The 20,000-nt window shown below is 34.4% G+C and overlaps 1 protein-coding gene across 12 annotated transcripts in view; it reads right to left on the minus strand.

Annotated features, from left to right (window-relative positions):
* Kdm6a (lysine demethylase 6A) overlaps positions 1-20,000 on the minus strand; it is a 158,136-nt gene that overhangs the window by 46,748 nt on the left and 91,388 nt on the right. For all 12 annotated transcript variants that reach the window (XM_076562900.1, XM_006997080.4, XM_006997077.4 and 9 more), the window contains 4 exons: positions 12,622-12,676; positions 9,236-9,270; positions 6,121-6,214; positions 2,057-2,183 (listed from right to left, as the gene is read on the minus strand). In XM_076562900.1, coding sequence (XP_076419015.1) covers positions 2,057-2,183; positions 6,121-6,214; positions 9,236-9,270; positions 12,622-12,676 — 311 coding nt within the window. The remainder of the gene's footprint in view (positions 1-2,056; positions 2,184-6,120; positions 6,215-9,235; positions 9,271-12,621; positions 12,677-20,000) is intronic.

Below are 20,000 nucleotides of genomic sequence, written 5' to 3' on the forward strand. Positions count from 1 at the left end.
TATAAACAAATTTATTTTATAAAATTCAAGTGAAATCACAAAACTGAAGCTTTGACACAGGAAGGTGTATAAGAGATCAATTATTTGCAGCCAACTAATTATTTGTTGTAAAGGGTTGGCTGTCATGTACCTTGGAAGATTCTTTTTTTATTTTTCAGCAGAATCCCTAATCTCCACTCATAAGGTGCCAATAGCACTCCATAACATGTTTCTCTGGTCCCCCGAGAACCAATAGTTTAATACAATCCCCTCATAAAAGACACCACATACTTAAACCATAGAACATGGGAGATACCAATCTGGCACTGACTTCGAAGCTGGAAGGTGCTATACATGCTACCAGGAAGAAAAGTAATTATCAACCTCACCCAGCTGTGAACCCTGTAAGCTAGAAAAATGACTGGCCTAGCAAGACATGACCATGAGGTACAACAGTGGTACAAACATACTAAGAATAACCAACTACTTTCTGAATGCACTTAAGGCCCACTCTACAAGGCCTGTCTAGTCACAGATACTCAACCGCGGTAATGGAGCTGGGTATGACTATGCTCATGTAGAGTGGCCTTAAGTCCATTCAAGGCCATGGGTCCTAGGAAAGAACCTATTATTATTACTCTGCTAAATGTACATAGTATTAAACTGACTTTTTTTTTTTTTAAGATTTATTTATGTATTATGTATACAATGTTCTGTCTGCATGTATCCCTGCCCAGCAGAAGAGGGCGCCAGATCTCATTACAGATGGTTGTGAGCCACCTTGTGGTTGCTGGGAATTGAACTCAGGACCGCTGGAAGAGCAATCAGTGCTCTTAACCTCTGAGCCACCTCTCCAGCGCCTAAACTGACTCTATAATGACTTATTGTTATACCCAGATTACTGCTTCTCTCAACCTTCATTAGAGAAACTTCTATTTACAGTAGATGGTAATTAACAGAAACCTACAAGTGGTAAGTGGTCAAAATACAGAGAATAAGAGACTGAACATGTCTAGTCCTAAATGGGAAATTTATACTACACCTCCTCTCAAGAATCAGGGGTCATTGTAGGTAGAGTGTCTGTGAAGAGCGTAAAAAGGTCAGAGTCAGTGGATGACTGAGTAAAGGGGAGAGTGGGGGGAAATCACCTGATCTGAGAGAGTTGGGGGAGGGGTGAATATGATCAAAACACCTTACAGGAAAATCTCAAAGTAAAAAATGAACAAGAAGGGTAGGAGAAGTCAGGCGGTGGTGGTGCACGCCTTTAAACCCAGCACTCAGGAGGTAGAGGCAGGCAGATCTCTGTGAGTTCAAGGCCAGCCTTGTCTCCAAAGCGAGTTCCAGGAAAGGCGCAAAGCTACAGAGAAACCCTGTCTCAAAAGACCAAAAAAAAAGGGGGGGGGGGGGATGGGGGGAAGAAAACGGAAACCTCAAAAGGGGTTTATGTATCATCTACAATTTAAAAAAAATTAATATGTATCATCTAACATTTCACAAAAATTAACTGAGCCCTTACTTAAATTTGAGTCTTTTCATGCCTAGTACACTAATCTTTCCATGCTATTATGAAAGGCAAAATGGATTAGGATCTATCAAATACATATATAAAGAGTACATCTCAAATAACCCCGAACAAAATTCCGACAGTCGATGTCTCTTTCCAGCAAATCTAACAAGAACGTACTCACTTTCTCAAAGAATGTAAGATTTCAAGTGAGATTGTGACCTGAGTTCTACTACAAACCAAATGCTAGAACTCACCAGGAAAGGCACAAAAGTAGTTCACTAAAAAAAGTAATAATTGAAAGGACCCTTTTAAAAACCAGTAACAATTCAGGTTAAATGAAAAAATTAAAATAAAAAATGTCCTCTTAAGAAGGCAGGGTTATGCTAAAAGAAAACTACTATATATAAAAGCTTTGTTATAATTTACCTTTCAGAAATCTTTATTATAATCTATTAAAAAGAGAAAATATACTGTTCAAGGTATAAATGTACACTAACATTTGAGGTTGTAATTAAAATCTCTTAGTTATAACTATCAATAGCAGAATATAATTATCTGATTAAATCTCACCTTCCAAGAAAATACCAGGACTGGCCAGAATTTGGATCTGCTTCCAAGGACTTCTGGAGATATTGAATAGCATAACTTTCCTTGGTGGCTTTATCTCCCAGGAGATCCACAGTGTGATGCATCCAACCTTTAAAACATTAATATACATTACATAATAGTTCTATTTTTAAGAATACAAAGCAGAAAATTAACAAAAATAACCTTTTCCATCAATGTATTATTGATCAGAAAACACATTCTGATATTTTAGAACTGCTAATCCTTGTAATAAGAAGTCTTTCTCATAGGAGGGTAATGCCAAAGAGATGAACAGCTTTTAAAATAAATTGAAGAGTTCAAAAATAATTACTTAATACATAACAGATTACAATTCTAGGTAACTCCAATAATCTACCATTAATCAAACATGTCCACTCTAAATTTACATGTTATCAATCAAAAATATAAATAACAAGGCTGTATTGGCTACTAGTAGTCATTTTATCATACTGATACAAAGAATATAGAAATATCATATATACTATTCCACATAATAATCTCCAAGACATTTTACTGGTTCAGTATTTACTTCCAGGAATATAAAACTAATGACAGTTCAGATTAACATACATGCATAATCCCACCTCTCTGGCTAAAGAAATTCATACTGGATGTAAAATAAAAACTACAAAGAACTATAAAATAATTAACTTTGAAAAACAGAACTTTATGAAAACTCTATTCAAATGTTAGGAGTACCACAAAATATCTAATAAACATTTTTAAGAATATGATCAGGGGACTGGAGATGGCTCAGCAGTTAAGAGGACTAGATGCTTGTTTGTTTGTTTGTTTGTTTGTTTGTTTGTTTGTTTGTTTGTTTGTTTGTTAAGAGAACCTAAGTTCAATTCCCAGCTTCTATACTTCCAGTTCCAATGGAGCTGGGGATTGCTGGGGATTTGGGGGACTGCCGGAGGTCTGTTTTGCTTTGGGTGGCCTAGAATAGGCTGGCCTTGAACTCAAAGATCTGTCTGCCTTTGCCTCCCAAATGCTGGGATTAAAGGCACATATGCTCAGCCTGATGATGTCTTCTAGCCTTAGAAGGCACCAGGCATGCCCGTGGTACACAGACATAAATGCAAGCAAAACCACCATACACATAAAATAAAGAAATTATAAAAATGAAAAAAAAGAATTTGATAAATAGTTAATCAAGCAAAAAATATACCATGGAATAATACTATATTCTAAATCTTTGAAATGCATAAGATCAATTTGGTTAAGTTTGCCAATAGATCACATTTCAATTGTAAATCACTCCAATATATAAAATTAGTTTTGTTCTTTGTACAATCTACAGTATATGAAACAAACAAGGATCCTTTTTTCCTGACATTTGTGATTTAACCAAACATATCTTAAAGGAATTCAGTTACCATGTTTTAGTCAAAGTTAAAACAAACAAACAAACAAACCATTCTTCCTATCTCTCTCCTTCTATTACTAGTAAAACAAGACGGGGGAGGCTGTTATATGGCTCACCAGGGAAAAGTGTTTGTTGTGTAAGAATGTACAGTTAAATTCAATCCCTGGTTTAAAAAAAAGAAAAGAAAAGAAAAGAAAAGAAAAGAAAAGAAAAGAAAAGAAAAGAAAAGAAAAGAAAAGAGGGAGGGAGGGAGGGGAGAGGGAGAGGGGGAAAGAGAGAGAGAGAGAGAGAGAGAGAGAGAGAGAGAGAGAGAGAAAGGGAGAAAGGGAGAGAGAGAAAGAGAGAGAAAGAAAGAAAGAAAGAAAGAAAGAAAGAAAGAAAGAAAGAAAGAAAGAAAGAAAGAAAGAAAGAAAGAAAGAAAGAAAGAAAGAAAGAAAGAAAGAAAGAAAGAAAGAGAAAATGGACTCCTGAAAGGTATAGGTGTCCTCTGACAGCCACATGACTACCGTGGCACCTGTGTGGCTGAAAGTGCATGCCCCTCCCCTATAATAAATTTAAAAAATTTTAAAAAGCAGGATCTAGAGAAATGGCCTCTGTAAGGAACTGGTCCAGAAGCAGAAAACAAGTTGCTATAAAGCAGACATAATTATACAAAAATCATGAGTTTGTTTTTATATTCTGAAATTTAACAAACTACTGTCAGAAGTCAGGTGATTTATGACTTAGACAGAATAAAATCACAATATTCCAATCTACTTAAGTTTAAAAAATATATAGCAGGCCGGGCGGTGGTGGCGCACGCCTTTAATCCCAGCACTCCGGAGGCAGAGGCAGGCGGATCTCTGTGAGTTCAAGGCCAGCCTGGTCTCCAAAGTGAGTTCCAGGAAAGGCACAAAGCAACACAGAGAAACCTTGTCTTGAAAAACCATTACATATTATATATATAATATATAATATAATGTATATATAATATATAATAAATAATATAATATATAGCAATAAAACTGATAGGTAAATAATTTTGAAGGCATCACACTTGTTTTTTCCTACTTAAAAATCCAAAACATTTTTATTTTACTAGCAACATATTTAAAATATAAAAATCACATTACTCAAAAACTATAATTATTATATAATTATTAAAAAGTATTTTGATTCCCCCCCTCCCCCCCCTCCCCCCCCCCCCGCTCTTTTCCAGTTCCTGTTTATGGTTGGAGATGTGTGCTTCCAGCTGTTCCTGCCAAGATTCCCTGCCATGACTTGATAAGATTCTTATCCTTCTGGATCAGTAGGACCAAAATAAGCCCTTCTTTCTACAAGTTGCCTTGCTCATGGTATTTTATCACAGCAATACAAAAGTAATACAGCAGGCAATGTGTTCATTATCACAGTAAATCTGTTCAACTGACTTCAGAATTGCAAAAATATTACTACACCTACACACACACACACACACACACACACACACACACACGGTGGTATTGTGTTCCCCAAAATATTGTGCATGCTAATAAACTTATCTGGGGTCAGAGAACAGGACAGCCACAATACTAAACATAGAGGTTAGGCAGTGGTAGCACACGCCTTTAATCCTAGCATTCCAGAGGCAGAGATCCCTCTGGATCTCTGTGAGTTCAAGGTCACATTGGAAACAGCCAGGCATGGTGACTCACGCCTTTAATCCCAAGAAGTGAGCCTATAATCCAGGGAGTGATGGCAGCATTCACCCCAATAACTGGCCTCAGGTTTGATTTTATTAATAAGACCTAAGATTCCAGCTACACACACACACACACACACACACACACACACACACACACACACACACACACACACACACACACACACAGTGTTAGTTAAAAATTAACAATTGATTCCAGGACAGTCAAGGCTATACAGAGAAACCCTGTCTCAAAAAAAGCAAAACAAAACAAAAAAAGCAAATGATTCTCCCAAATCCCAAACAAAACTGAAAGTATAACTCCAATACAAAAGACAGAAAAGAAATAACTCAATAATTAGGCAACAAAATTAAGTGGATAGGGCTTTTTTGTTCTCTTCTTAGAGACAGTGACACAAAGACCTAAATGGTTTTATTTCTTCACATTTAACATTAAAATAAGACTGTGCTCATAAAAACTAGTGTGCTAGAGTTTGTGTAATTTTAGATAAAATATTTTAGTGATTAATACAGATGAAGCTATAAAAGGAAACTCATCAACCACTGAATGATTGTAGGCAAATCACTTAATTTCACCGAGTATTAAGCATTAATGTAACGTGGCACAAAGGAAGTACTCACACCTTTTCACCCAATGGTTAAATAACAGAAAGAATTTTCAGAATTTAAAAGAACCATCTAGCCAAGCAGTCATGGCGCACGTCTTTAATCCCAGCACTCAGGAGGCAGAGCCAGGCGGATCTCTGAGTTCAAGGCCAGCCTGGTCTACAGATTGGGTTCCAACAGCTAGAACTGTTCCACAAAGAAACCCTGTCTTGAAAAACAAAACCCAACACGCACAAAAAGGGCATCTATATTATATCCAAGAATTATACTATATAGTTCGACTGTAAGATGGGAAATGCTTTGCAGAGGGGTCAGATTTTTACCAACTGTGAAAAATATACAGAGAAAAATATAAAACATATAATTACATACCTAATTGTTGTAAGACAGTTGCTTTTACTTGTGCAGAAATGTTTTCTGTCTGCAAAAGTTGCTCATAAGCATCTTTTGCAGAATGATACTTCCTCTAAAAAGCAGAAATAAAATTTAGAGAAAAGTAAAACAAAAATAATCTTTCACATATTAAGAATTATATAATGTTTACTATGCTTTGGCACATTTTAAAAAACTAGCTGAAAGTAAAAAGTGCTGATTCTATTGCTGAATGTTTCTTTTTAACATTAGACAGGTTCAAATAGACATGTTCCATTGTACCTAATGCTAGTAATAACACCCACTATAACAAAGTATCATTAAAATATGACCTTTTGCCGGGCGGTGGTGGCGCACGCCTTTAATCCCAGCACTCGGGAGGCAGAGGCAGGCGGATCTCTGTGAGTTCGAGGCCAGCCTGGGCTACCAAGTGAGTCCCAGGAAAGGCGCAAAGCTACACAGAGAAACCCTGTCTCGAAAAAGAAAAAAAAAAAAAAACGACCTTTTAAGTATTTGCCAACTCCCAATAGCTAAAATCATCTCAACTTATTTAATAATGAAAATCATCTCAATTTTACTCAATTGCATTAATGAAACCAGAGTATTCTCCTTCCAAATGTAAAATTTGTCTGCTTAGCAACATGTTTCCAAGCAACTCAATAATGTAGAACACATGCAAAACAATGCTATAATAAAATTACAGGTACAAATGTAATTAAAATCTAAGTTATAAACATACACTTTCCAGAATATAAAATCTTACAAAAATATTTATAACATCTATAATTTCAATATATCACAATTCCCATTATTATATTATAACAATGCTTACAGTATTTTCATGTTCCATAGGCAAATCTCTAAATGCAACCATTTACCCACAGCACTCTCCACAAAGTTTCAATATGACCAAAAGCTATTATCACAAGTCATAAAGTTTAAAATTACTCCTTCAAAGCAAAAGGAAAAGGCCAAAAAACAAAAAGCTTGCAAACACTGCCTTTAAATTATACTCAGTAGAACAATAGGCTGTATTAGCTTTTATTCTTATTACTACACTACCATTTAACTGGCTAAACAATATAAATCTTAAAAACTATAGGGAGAAAAACAAAACTGGCTATGTGAATCACAGGCAAATCACTTACCCTATGATCTGACATCTACAAATTAACTACTATAAAAGGTAATATCTAATCTTTCTATCTACAGAATCATTTTAAGTATCAACTGAAATTAATAAATAGCATTGGAAATAACCAAGGAATTATATTATATAAATACACTGTTTCAAAATTGAGGGAGCATTTTAAACAGCACATTGCGATTATCAGCACTTATTAACTGAACTATTTATCAACTCAACAAACTGCTAAGCCATTAATTTTGTCTAATCTAAAAAGTTAAGTACACAGTTACTAAAGTATTAAGGGCCAACCTACTCAATCTAATTCCTTCAGCCAGAAAGTATTTGTTGAATATCTAACATATAATGAAAATGGCTGAGGCTACAATGTAGCTTGAAGACTAAAGACAGAAAAACAAAATACATTGTGCTATATTTTGAAGAAGAATGTGCGAATGCTTAGAAAACTAGAAGACTGCTCACAAAGACCTTGCTAAATCAGTTGATTGGCTTATGCTAAGATAATGGAGACAATGAACTATTTCAATTAATATAATCAGATTTATACCTTATTGTGAACCATCTCAATGTTACTACACACCGAAAACTAGAAATACAAAACAATAACATGCTCAAAATATATTTGTATTTTAACAAGAAACACAAAGTTGGCTTTTTGCCTCATATCACATGCAAAACAATGAAAACTGCATTAAAGTGAGTTCACTGAACATGACCAAAACAGCACAAATCACAAATAAGAATAGAGACTTGATGAAAACAAAACAACTATAATCCCAGCCTGAGGAGGCTAACCTAGACTGAATTGTGATATCATTTCTCAAAACAATAAAAATTTAAATTAAAAAAAGGTAGAGATGGTTGAGTGCTTATTGCTCTTGAAGAGACTGGGGTTCCATTCACAGAATCTATATCAGGTAGATCACAACTGCCTGTAAGTCCAAGGGTACCTGTACACATGTGTTCATAAGCCATGCAGGCAGGCAGACACGCACGTGCATACAGAGACACACAGACACAGACACACACACAAAGACGGCAAAGACAAAAACATGAGCACTAGACAAAAAAATCCAACATATAAGAAATTAAAGAAAACAACTAAATAAAAATTAGGTAGCTTTAAAAAAAAAAAAAAAAAGCTCCCCCTCCCCCTTTTTTAAAGGGGAAGGGGTTGGGTCTGGTTTTTTCAAACAAGGTTTCCCTGTGTAAGCTCTGGAGCTTACTCTGTAGACCAGGCTGGCCTCAAACTCACAGAGATCCACCTGCTCTGCCTCTCGAGTGCTGAGATTAAAGGTGTGAGCCACCACCGCCTGGCCTTAAATACAAATCTTTAACAGTTGGAGATGAAACAAAATACTGTTTGAGACACACAATTTCTTATTTTCACATAGTAACCCAAGTATAAAATAAAGCATTGTACCTAGAACATACATGGTTCTTGCTACATCCTCATATTTATATTACTGTGAGGTGTAATCAAATAGATAGTCTGAGATCATTTATGTCCGTGGTTCCCAAACTTAACTATGTAGCACAATCATTAGAGAAACTATAAACGAGAACTAACAAAAAGGGGGTGGTGATATGGCTCAGTGTGGATAAAAGCACATGCTTCACAAGCCTAGTGACATGAGTTTCATCCATACAAACCCATAAAGGGGAAGAGAGAACTGACTACCTACACACACAGAGCGATTGATAAAGAAAATAATTTAAAAACAACATATTATAATAAGCATCTATAACAGAATGAAGCATTTTTCACTACAAGAGAAATATTAAATATAATCATTTGAACAACCAAATAAAGTTTAGCAACTGATGAAGCAATACTTTAAGTAAGCTTGAGTATAAATGCATAACATATGCTCAGAATTGCATTAAATTATCAAAATATACTTTCACTAGTAATGTAAGTGGTAACTGTGTATTTCTGTTTGAACATGGGCAAATTAAAGCACTTACCTGAGTTTCATATAAGTGGGCAATGTGAAACTGAACTGCAAAGGATGACAGAAAACAAAAAACAGTATGTAACAATACAGCAAAGTTAGGGGCAAATTAGGCAAGGATAACAAAACAGAAAATAAGCAAACATGGCTTACATTACATAGATTTAAGTAACAGGAATATAACTTTTACGTGCTTTTAATAAAAAATACACAATCATACTGAAGAACAAACAAACTATATGTAGCCATTATTGGTCAGTGTAAAATAAAATGTGTTAGTTATTAGTAGTGTTAATAGCTATAGCAAATGAGTATATACTTAAAAGTTCAAAATGGCAACATTTTTAAACTTTTACATTTCAAAACACAGTACTTAAAATTGAGTTACAAACCAAATGTATAATAAAGTCAATATTTAATAAGAAAACACATTAAAACAAAAAAAGCCATCAGATTGTCCATGTTACATTACACAAAAACAACACTTATTAGGAAGTTATAGACCATGGTAGTAACACAGACGGCATGAGTGGTTGATTTTTTTTTTAAGTGCTTCAGAGTTGGATTTCATCATTAAATAGACAAGCAAACAAACAAGACAAATCACTTGGAAGGCAAATAGTAAACAGTCCTGGAATTAACACATAAGTATTGAAAATAAAAGAATATTTTGGTTTTTATTTCCCCCACTTCCTCATAGCATATCACCTGTGTAGAAAAACAAACCAAGAGTAAAAACTGGTACCTCTTTTCTCCCCCACTCCCCATCACACGTGTGTGTGTGTATGTGTGTGTGTGTGTGTGTGTGTGTGTGTGTGTGTGTGTGTGTGTGTGTGTGTGTGTGTCTGGACTTCAAGGACTCTTGAGAGCCTCTCAAAATTACAATGTACATAGTTTATATAGATTTGTAAAAGCAAGGTCCAAAGCTATCATCAAGTTTTCGGAAAGGCTTGTCATCAATGTAGATTTCTGAAATTATGACTCTGACACTATGGGCAAGGTCTGAAAGGCTGCCTTTTTATTCATTTCTGTGCATGATTCTTGATGCCTATCCTCTCTACCTCAAAACTAGGTGAATAATGTCACACAAGCAAGGTAAGGAAACACATAACCATATAATGAAATTTAAAATAACATTCTGGATGAAAAGTATTATAATATTATATAAAACAGATAAGTGAAAATTAAAATATCTTTAGAAAATGAAAAACACAAAAGTAATAAAAGTATAAGTTATACAGAAGATATGCAAGGGCTTTTGTCTATTCACTACCTACTATAGTGCGGCTCTTATAGAGAGTTCCAGTCATATATGTCCTCATTATGTGAGAGGAAGACTATTACAAGAAGAGATGGAAAAATCTATACACTTTTACACCAGTGTTCTAAAATACTTTTTGCCACTAACATTTTTTGTTGTCTAATAAAAGATGGTAATTAGAAAATCAAAACAAAACATCAACAGCTAGTTGGTGTTCCACTACCATTCTAAACTTCCTCTAGCCTGTCTTACGCCCTTATGAAAAGGATCTCATGATCCCATGAATTATTAAGTCCAATGTTGTCCTTTACATACATTTAAATTCTTTAAAGTCCTCTTTGAAATAGAGCATAACTTCAAAAACAAAAAAAGTTTCACCAAATCGCAACTGAGGTGAATTTAAAAAAAAAAATAATAATAATATTGCCATAAAAGGTCATGAAACTAAGTTTATTCAGAAACTAATATTTTGAGAATAAACAAAATTAATAACAGAAAGATACTATCTTATCCCAAGGAAATTGTATAATGAAAAGTCTCACCTCACCATGATCCTGTTTTTCAAATTATAAACTGCAACTTACATTCCTAGAAATCATTTTCAAAGCTCACTTTACTTATTTATAATTTTAGACTTTTTTGAGGGGGAGGGGTGATGAGGATGGGCAGTGCTCCACCACAGAGCTACTGTGGTGATATATTATATACCCCAATAAACCTGACCTAGGGATCAACAGACAGAGTCAGCCACTAAATTAGACACAGAGGTCAGGCAGTGGTAGCATACACACTCGGAGGCAGAGATCCATCTGGATCTCTGTGAATTCAAGGTCACACTGGGCTACATGTGAGAAACAGAACTAGGTAGTAGTGACACATGCCTTTAATCCCAGAAGTAATATGGCAGGACACAGAAAGGTATATAAAGCATGAGGAAACAGAAACTTGCTCTTTTTAGGCTGAGGATTTCCTTGAGGTAAGAACTAATGGCTGGCTGTTCTACTTCTCTGGTCTTTCAGCTTTCACCACAATATCTGGCACCGAGTTTTCTATTAATAAGATCGTTTAGCAATTTGTGTTACAAACTACAACTGCAGCTTGCCCAAGCTATTAATCTATGTTATATTAAAAATTCTGCAACTTCTCACTAATCTAAAATTTTCCATAGGCACTACTTGTCACTAACATATTTCTATACTGTTGTCTAAGTAGGAGGACAGAATGATCAAGGACCTGAGTGCTGAATCTGTAACCCTCAGCTCAGCTCTTTCCTCTCTCTGCGCCTTCAGGCTAATAGAACAACGGTTTTCAACTGTTCTCTTTCCACTTCTCCCTTAAAAGGAATAGGAAGGAAGAAGAGGAAATGGGACAAGATAAAGGAAAAGAGAACCCAAACAATTTATAGCAAAACAGTTATTTCATGACACACAGATCCACTGAGTAACTTGAAAATGTTCATGTAGTTTTAGTCAGTTTCTCTTATATTTCAAAAGTTTTATTTTTCCAAAAATATTTTTTAAAAATCTACATCAAATTCAAAAAAACTCTTCAATTATCTATTAGTTGCTCTGAAATATACTACATAGATACACTAGAACATACACACTGATAAACATATCAACCCATCCGTTCCTGGAAAGAAATCTATACAAAAAAAAAGAAAACCACTGGATCAAAACACACATCACAACAGCATTCTTCTTTAATTACTTGGAAAAAAAATGTTGCCTCAAACTTTGTGTATGATGTATCAAAGTACAATAAAGTCAAAGTATTTCCAATAATTTTAACACCACATAGCACAGTGAACTCCTACATAATTCTTTGCATATTCACTAAGTGATTGGCAAACACTGTTTGTAACTCATCTAAGGCATTTACAATATCATTAATAAGCTTTTTTTTTTTAATCAACCTTGTTCATCAGCCCACTTCACTACCTATCTGTTTCAGACAGACTGGTGACAATATTTAATCTCACAATTCCATATATACAAGTAGCCATAACAACCAATAGTTATACTCAATAATTCTAGAAAAAATAAACTGCACAGAATTTGCTAATATGATTGTAAATATTATCATCATTTATAACAAACTGATCTGAACACACATATCAAAAGGTACTTAATACTTACTTTCAGCATTGGACAAAGTGCAGGGATTACAGTCAACCAAAGCTAACTGAAAATGCTGCAAACAACAGGAAAGCAAGAAAGTCAATGCATTAAAAATTTAGTCATATGAATGGATCTTAAAATATTTTTCAGGTATGTCAGCTCCAACAAAGACTTGAAACTTTATTAAAGATTTGAAACTAAATTAGTATATTCCACAAATAGAATATACTAACAAGTAAATGACAATTACTTTGGACTTTCACTGCTGACAACTGAGATATATTTACTGCTGGGTTACTGTCTTGAAGCAGGTGAGAGTAGAGAATTTGAAGAATCAATCTTATTAAGTTTTCCTATGTATCTTTTTATTTATGAAAAAACTTTAGTTTTTTTTTTTTTTTTTTTTTTTTTTTTAGTTTTTGAGACAGGGTTTCTCTGTGTAGTTTTGGTGCCTGTCCTAAATCTCACTCTGTAGACCAGGCTGCCCTCAAACTCACAGAAATCCGCCTGCCGCTGCTTTTTAAATATTGAAGTAAATAGGAAGTGTTATAAAGCAATTTAAATACAATGTATTATTTTTTATGAATTTAGTTCTTGAAAAAATTCTGGGGATCAAACCTAGGGTCTCCTGAGTGCCAAGCAAGCACCCAATCCACTGACTTCCATCTCCAGCACTGTACCATAATTTTTAAGAATGTTAAGTCAAATTCCAATAGTATTGTCCGGCCACTTTTTATCTCAGTGAAAAAACTTTTGAAAGCAAAAATTTCATTATGAAAACTGTCATGAAGGGTAAAACTATCTATCTGCCTTCAATTTTTCAGTAGTCATTATACTTAAGTACCTTATAATTGCCTGTACTTATCTATAAGATATAGTTTTCCTTTTAGAATGCATATACATAATTTGCTTAATTTCTCATAATTTGCTTAATATTAAACTTACTACAAGCATACATAAAAAATACATGTTAACATCAGTATTTAACACAAATTTTTTAAAATGCAAGAACACTTGGTGACATGCCTAGTTTAGCAACATTAAATTGAGCATACAAACAATTTTAAAAAGGAAAGCAAGCACTATAGAGTTGGTATAAATTTTAAGTTTAATAAACAAGATAATGAAATTTCTTTAATACTCTGAAAAAATATCGCACAAATATATATATATTCTAATTTTCCAGGCTGCCACAAAACTTCTGAAAGTAATAAACAATCATAGTACAAACCATTTTTTAAATCAATTTTAATAAACTTACTTCTTTTTGTTAATTGAACCATCTAAAAAATAATAGATATTCATGGTGGCAATTTCTAGATGTAAGCTCTAAGAGAACTAACTTTCATCAAGAGAAATACTACTGCCAAGTATTAAGTATTTCAACATGAAAGCAACAAAACTGCACTTGATGAGTTTGAACGGTCAAGTAATAAGAATAACCTGTCAGTTACCTAATATTATATGGAAAGGAAAGTTAGAAGAGTACCATTTGATAAGAAAAGAGTAGCTTTATGTGTGCAATACAAAGGTCTGTTACATATGTGCAAAATCAAGCTAGCCTCTGCCTTTGTAGCTTTCTTGAAACTTAAGGCTTATAGTAACTTCTGAATGGCTAAACTAAAATAAAACTATAAACACTAAATCTTAAATGTGTAATCTACTTAATAAATATTTATTGAAAGCCTCTGTTGCCCTATAACATATACACACTATAAGCACAGTGGTCAACAAAAACAAAGATGAAAAATTATATACCACACTTGACTGAATTTAAAAAAAAAAAAAAAAGCTCACCATTTGATACTTCAAAGATTGCTTGCCCTTTCCTTTGGTCTACTAAACAGATTTTATGTCTTCAAACATCCCTTTTGTATGCCAGCACAGCAATAGAAAACAGCCTATTTTAAGATACATGAGTAGCATGAGAGTAAAGCAGGCTTTCTTCTAGACAGAAAGAGAAGCAGAACAATCATACTTTCAGTCTGTACTCTATTTCTAAGTCTCATCTAGCCTGTAAATAGAAATTCATATTTGACAGAAGACAGCCCTTTCCTAACTGAGGCAGCAAAGGCAACAACTGAACTAAAAGGAAACAGCCTCGAAAAGATCAGAGTTTTACTGATTTCACCAAAATGCTGAAAGGAAGATCATCTATCAGCATTCAAGATCCTACATAGATATCTGGCATGAATAATTTTGGTCACATATTTATATAATTATCAAAAGTATTAAATGCAGTCATCAAATCCCTGGTTCAAACCTACAAACATTTCCAAAGAGAAAAGATGGAGGAAAATTACTGATCAAAAAATATATTCAAAACATCTTACAAAATAATTACTGTTTATAATGAATTTATTAATAAGGGGCTAAAGAGATGTTTTAGCACTTAAAGAGTACTTGCTGTTGTTGAAGAGGACCTAGATTCAGTTGCTAGTACCTACTATACATTGTGGCTCACACGCATCTGTGATTCCAGTTTCAGGGCATCCAATGGCTATCTGCTGGCCTTCTCAGGCACTGCACACATGTAATATACATACATACATACTTGCAGGCAAAACACTCATATACATAAAATAAAAATATAGATAACATTTTTAAAAGGCATACAAAATCATCCTACATAAAGGAAAACACTGACATATCTTTTGGTATACTAAAGGAATATGAGGAGTTTGAGTGTAGGGATAACATGATTTTATAGCTTTAAGTCCAATATCTGAACATAATATATAATATATATGTACATATAGGACACACACACATATACCTATTAACATATGAACCACAAACACAACTGGGAAACATCTGTACCTCACACCAAAATACTATACTGCTAAACCTGACTTCAGTTGTATAGAACAGCAATTATTAGAAGAGGTTTCTTCAGTCAAAAGAACTATATACAAACACAAAGACCGAATGTTGTCAACAACAACAACAAAAAAAATGGTTTCTAAGCAAAAAGGCTTGCCTAAGATATGCCTTTAATATTACAGTGATTTTCTTTTCACACAATTTTATGCAGTTTGAAGCATTGCAAATTCTGTTGGCATTTATGAGTATCTGGAACTAGTGCCTACAGAGGTCAAATGAGGGCATCGAATCCTTGGGTAGGCGGGGGTGAGGGGGGACACTACTGAAATTATAGACAGTTGTGAGCTATGACGTGAATGCTAGGAATTGAACCTAACGTGAATGCTAGGAATTGAACCTAAGTCCAATGGAAGAGCAAGCAGTGCTCTTAACTGCTGAGGCATCTCTCCAGTCCCTTAATATCTTTATAACCAACATTAACTTTGGTTTTAAAAGGCTTTGACTTACTCAGTATTTCACAAATTATGTTACAAATATGTCATTTGCTCCACATGGCCTATGGAACTTGATTTCTAATTAAAAGCTGAAATCTATATTCCCATGACATAAAATGAACTTTTAAAATTTCTCTTTAAAGTGCTTCATTCCTAGCTTTAGAATTTGTCTATTTACAATCCTGTGGAAAAGGGATGAATTTTTCCTATTTACTTGAAAATTATTTAGAACAATATTTGGATTCTAAGCCCAATCCAGAATGTTTTGATTAAACAAGAGTTGGAGGTACCGCTATTCAAACCAGAAAACAATCTGCCAACGGTTCCAATATACCACCAGCAGTGTTAAATAGCCAAAACTGGTATCTGCATTCAATGAAGACAGATATAGTCTTTTAATAGTTACATGCTAGTGCTGGGAAAGGTGGTGCACACCTTTAATCCCAGCACTTGGGAGGCTGAGGCAGGTGGATCTGTGTGAGTTCCAGGACAGCCAAGTCTACAGAGAGTAACCCTGGAGTGGGTTGCAGGTTAGCAAAAGGCTATTATCAGCTTTTACTCTATACCAGGGATTCTCGTATGGCTACAGTACTAACTACAATGCTCACTAAAGTTAGTGTGCAACAAGGTTTTTGTTTTGTTTCAATTTCAACTTCTTAAGGGAATACAGAGAACAGACCTAACAGGGCCTGGCAACTCTCCCTCCCCAGACAATTAAAATAAGAAAAGAAATACTTCAGGCTGAAGAAGTTATATTATTTGTAGGACCTTAAAAACAGGGCTTTATGTATTACCCAAGAGAAGGAAAGGTATGCCAGATAGTGTTGCAAATCAAAGGAATTTTTTTTTTCTTTTCGTTGTTATAGTCATTCTAAAAGTATAATTTAAAATTAAAAAAAAAAGATCTAAAACAAATAAATTTAGGATGAAAGTATTTGGTTCTGGAAGGGCACATGAGACATTCTTGACTAAACTGACTTAATTAATGTCTTCTCAAAGCCCTCAAACTTAGCTCATCTGAGTCTTTTTCAATACAAAGCTGCTATTGTGACTGCTCCTAGGAGAGACTATTTCACATTAATGGCTTACTAATAGCTACCAGATCCTGACTATGTTCACTGAAAAGGGGGTTCTTCTTTGAAATTATACCAGTCCGATCTCTTAAAAGTTTCTCTAACAAAAAAGAAAGACAAAACACATTATACTACTGATACTCAAATCTTATTTCTAGCTATTCTTCCTGGCTCTGGGCCTACACCAGCTGAAATCCCTTGGTTAACTCCCAACTCAGTATACTCTTAAATCAATTTTCACCTCCCAAATTCAAAACCTGCTGTTACTTTCTTTCTTTCTTTTCTAGTCTTTTTGTTGCTGTTGTTTGTTTGTCGAGACTGGGTTTCTTTGTGCTGTGATTTAAGACATGTGCCACCACTGCTTAGCTGTGGTATTACCTTCATCACTTATTTTAATCAACAAACTAACTGTAGTAGTTTGGATATTAAATGTCCCCGATGGGTTCATGTGTTTGAATATTTGGCCCTCAGGAGGTGGCACTATTTGGGAAAGCTGTGAAATCTTTCTTGAGGTAGTTTATTCATACTGTCCACTCTCTGCCACCTCAGGTTTCTGTCCCCATGTCTTCTATGCCATGAAGACTGCATCAACTCAAACTGTAAACCAAACTAAGCCTTTCTTCCCTTGAATTGCTATTTGTCAAATACTTGATCATGACTTCAAGGTAAGTAACTAATACAGTAATTAAAGCAATTAATAAGGAATCTCTTCCCATATCAACTCAGTAGTTAGTAATCCCCTTAAAATTCTGTAGCCAGAATTTTTTTATTTTATTTTTATTTTTTATTTTTCGAGACAGGGTTTCTCTGTGCAGTTTTGCGCCTTTTCCTAGGACTCACTTGGTAGCCCAGGCTGGCCTCGAACTCACAGAGATCTGCCTGCCTCTGCCTCCCGAGTGCTGAAATTAAAGGCGTGCGCCACCACCGCCCGGCTTTGTAGCCAGAATTTTTAACCCTATCTACCCATCCCTTCGTCTCTAAGAATTCATTTGTCCTTCTGCTCTTACTCAGGTTTTTCCCATGTAACCATACCATTTCATCTCCCAAATCCTCACTGTTACTAGTATTTTGCAAATGCAGAAGTGACTCACTAAAAATTTTAATAGCCGAGCAGTGTAGTGCACACCTCTAATCCCGGCACTTGGAAGGCAGAGGCAGGCAACTGAGTTGGAGGCCAGCCTGGTCTACAAAATGAGTTCCAGGATAGCTAGGGCTACACAGACAAACCATGCCTCAAAATATAAAAAAGAAAATTTTAAAAATTTAATTATAATAATAAACTAGACCCAGTATGTGTCCAATATGCACAGACAAATGACCAGAATGAGGGCAACCTAATTTTCAAGTTCTTTCCACTGAGTAAGTAACTTGTAGCTATTCAAAATAAAGATGATATGCACATGATTCATACTGTAAAATGATATTTTGGAGCATAACCTTCTTTAAAGTGAAATTAGATATACTGATTGATTAATAAAGTTGCGGTTTAACCCCAAATTTAACTACAAACTTAAGCCATTATGCATAAATACTAATAGTCACTATTTAAATCCAAAAGAGCTGTGCTCTTAAAACTTCTGGGAAAGAAATTTGTGATGTAAGAAATCTGTAATTACCCTAGCCTCCCTGTATAGAGCATATTTACTGCCACATATATAATCAGTTAGGACTTTTTCAAATATGTATTTCATAGATACTAAAGTATTTCAGACATTTTACTACTTTCTATACATAATCCAACTCAGAGAAGTAAATGTCAAATATAAAAACAAAACTCAACAGGTAAAGTAGAGAAATGCAACCATTAGTAAATGGCTACATACATCAATTGAGCTATCACCAGGTATAGTTAACAAGTTAACAAGTAGTAGGAAAAGGAATGAATAAAGAAAAGATATCTCCTTCACAAGTGAGGAAAAATGTATAGAAAGCAGCCAGGAATAACATCATGTCAAAAGTAACAGCGGTGTTCTATCCAATTGAAAACAAAGTTCCACTGTGAGTGACAGTTAAGGAAGGTTTATTTCATAAGAAATGAAGTAGCTTCCGATTTCCACAATCAAAATTCGAATTCCTGCTGGCCATAAAAAGTCAAGGAAAGTCTTAAAATATAATAGAAGAACCAACAGTTGTTCTGAAGGAAGAAATACACAATGTAACTAAAAGTAGAAAAAAAAATTACTAAAACTTTTACCAGAATACTGCTCTAATGGTTTTTAATATATGCTTAAACACACAAAAGAAACAAGTATTAAGTATTAAGATTCATCTCATAAGGCTTACTATCTGGTAATGAACACATCTTTATTTGTAGACCTCATCCTGGACTTAGTGGTATTGCTACCAATAACAGATACACCTGAGTATGAAGTTCATTAAAGAAAAGTTTAAAAATACAGAACAGGCCTTTCTCACTCTATTTGTTACAGCCAATTCAAAAAATAAGCCTATATGGCTTCTAAGACATATCAATACTATGTCAATCCTTTAGTGAAAAATTAATTTCTTCTCTTAGTATCTTGCTATAGGCCAAATCCAACACTAAGTCTTAAGTTTAAAAGCTTTCAACAATTTTTTTCTAAACTACTGGAAGACAAGGGGAACTTTCCAATCACCCTTTTAAAAGGTAAATCCTATAGGTGAGATATTCTCTCTCAATATACTCCAAGACCAGGATTTTCAAAATGTCAGGAGAGGTAAGATATGAACATCATGAAAGAAAGAGAACACACCAGATATGAAGAAGGAATATTAATTGTCACTGTCTCCAGACAACTGAAATAACAAAAATGTAAGGTCAATATAAAGAAAATATAAAGAATCATAGATATTTTGAAATTTAATAGTATGGATAAAATTAATAGCTAATATTCAAATTCCTAGGATGTATTTCTTGAGTTCATAATAGCTTGACTACATGAAACAAATTGTGCATCTATAATAATAAAAAAATAAAATGAAGCATTTCTGTGGCAACATCCCTGCTGGGTTACACCTGGCCTGGCTC

This window comes from Peromyscus maniculatus, chromosome X (genome assembly GCF_049852395.1).
Source record: "Peromyscus maniculatus bairdii isolate BWxNUB_F1_BW_parent chromosome X, HU_Pman_BW_mat_3.1, whole genome shotgun sequence".
NCBI lineage: Eukaryota > Metazoa > Chordata > Mammalia > Rodentia > Cricetidae > Peromyscus > Peromyscus maniculatus.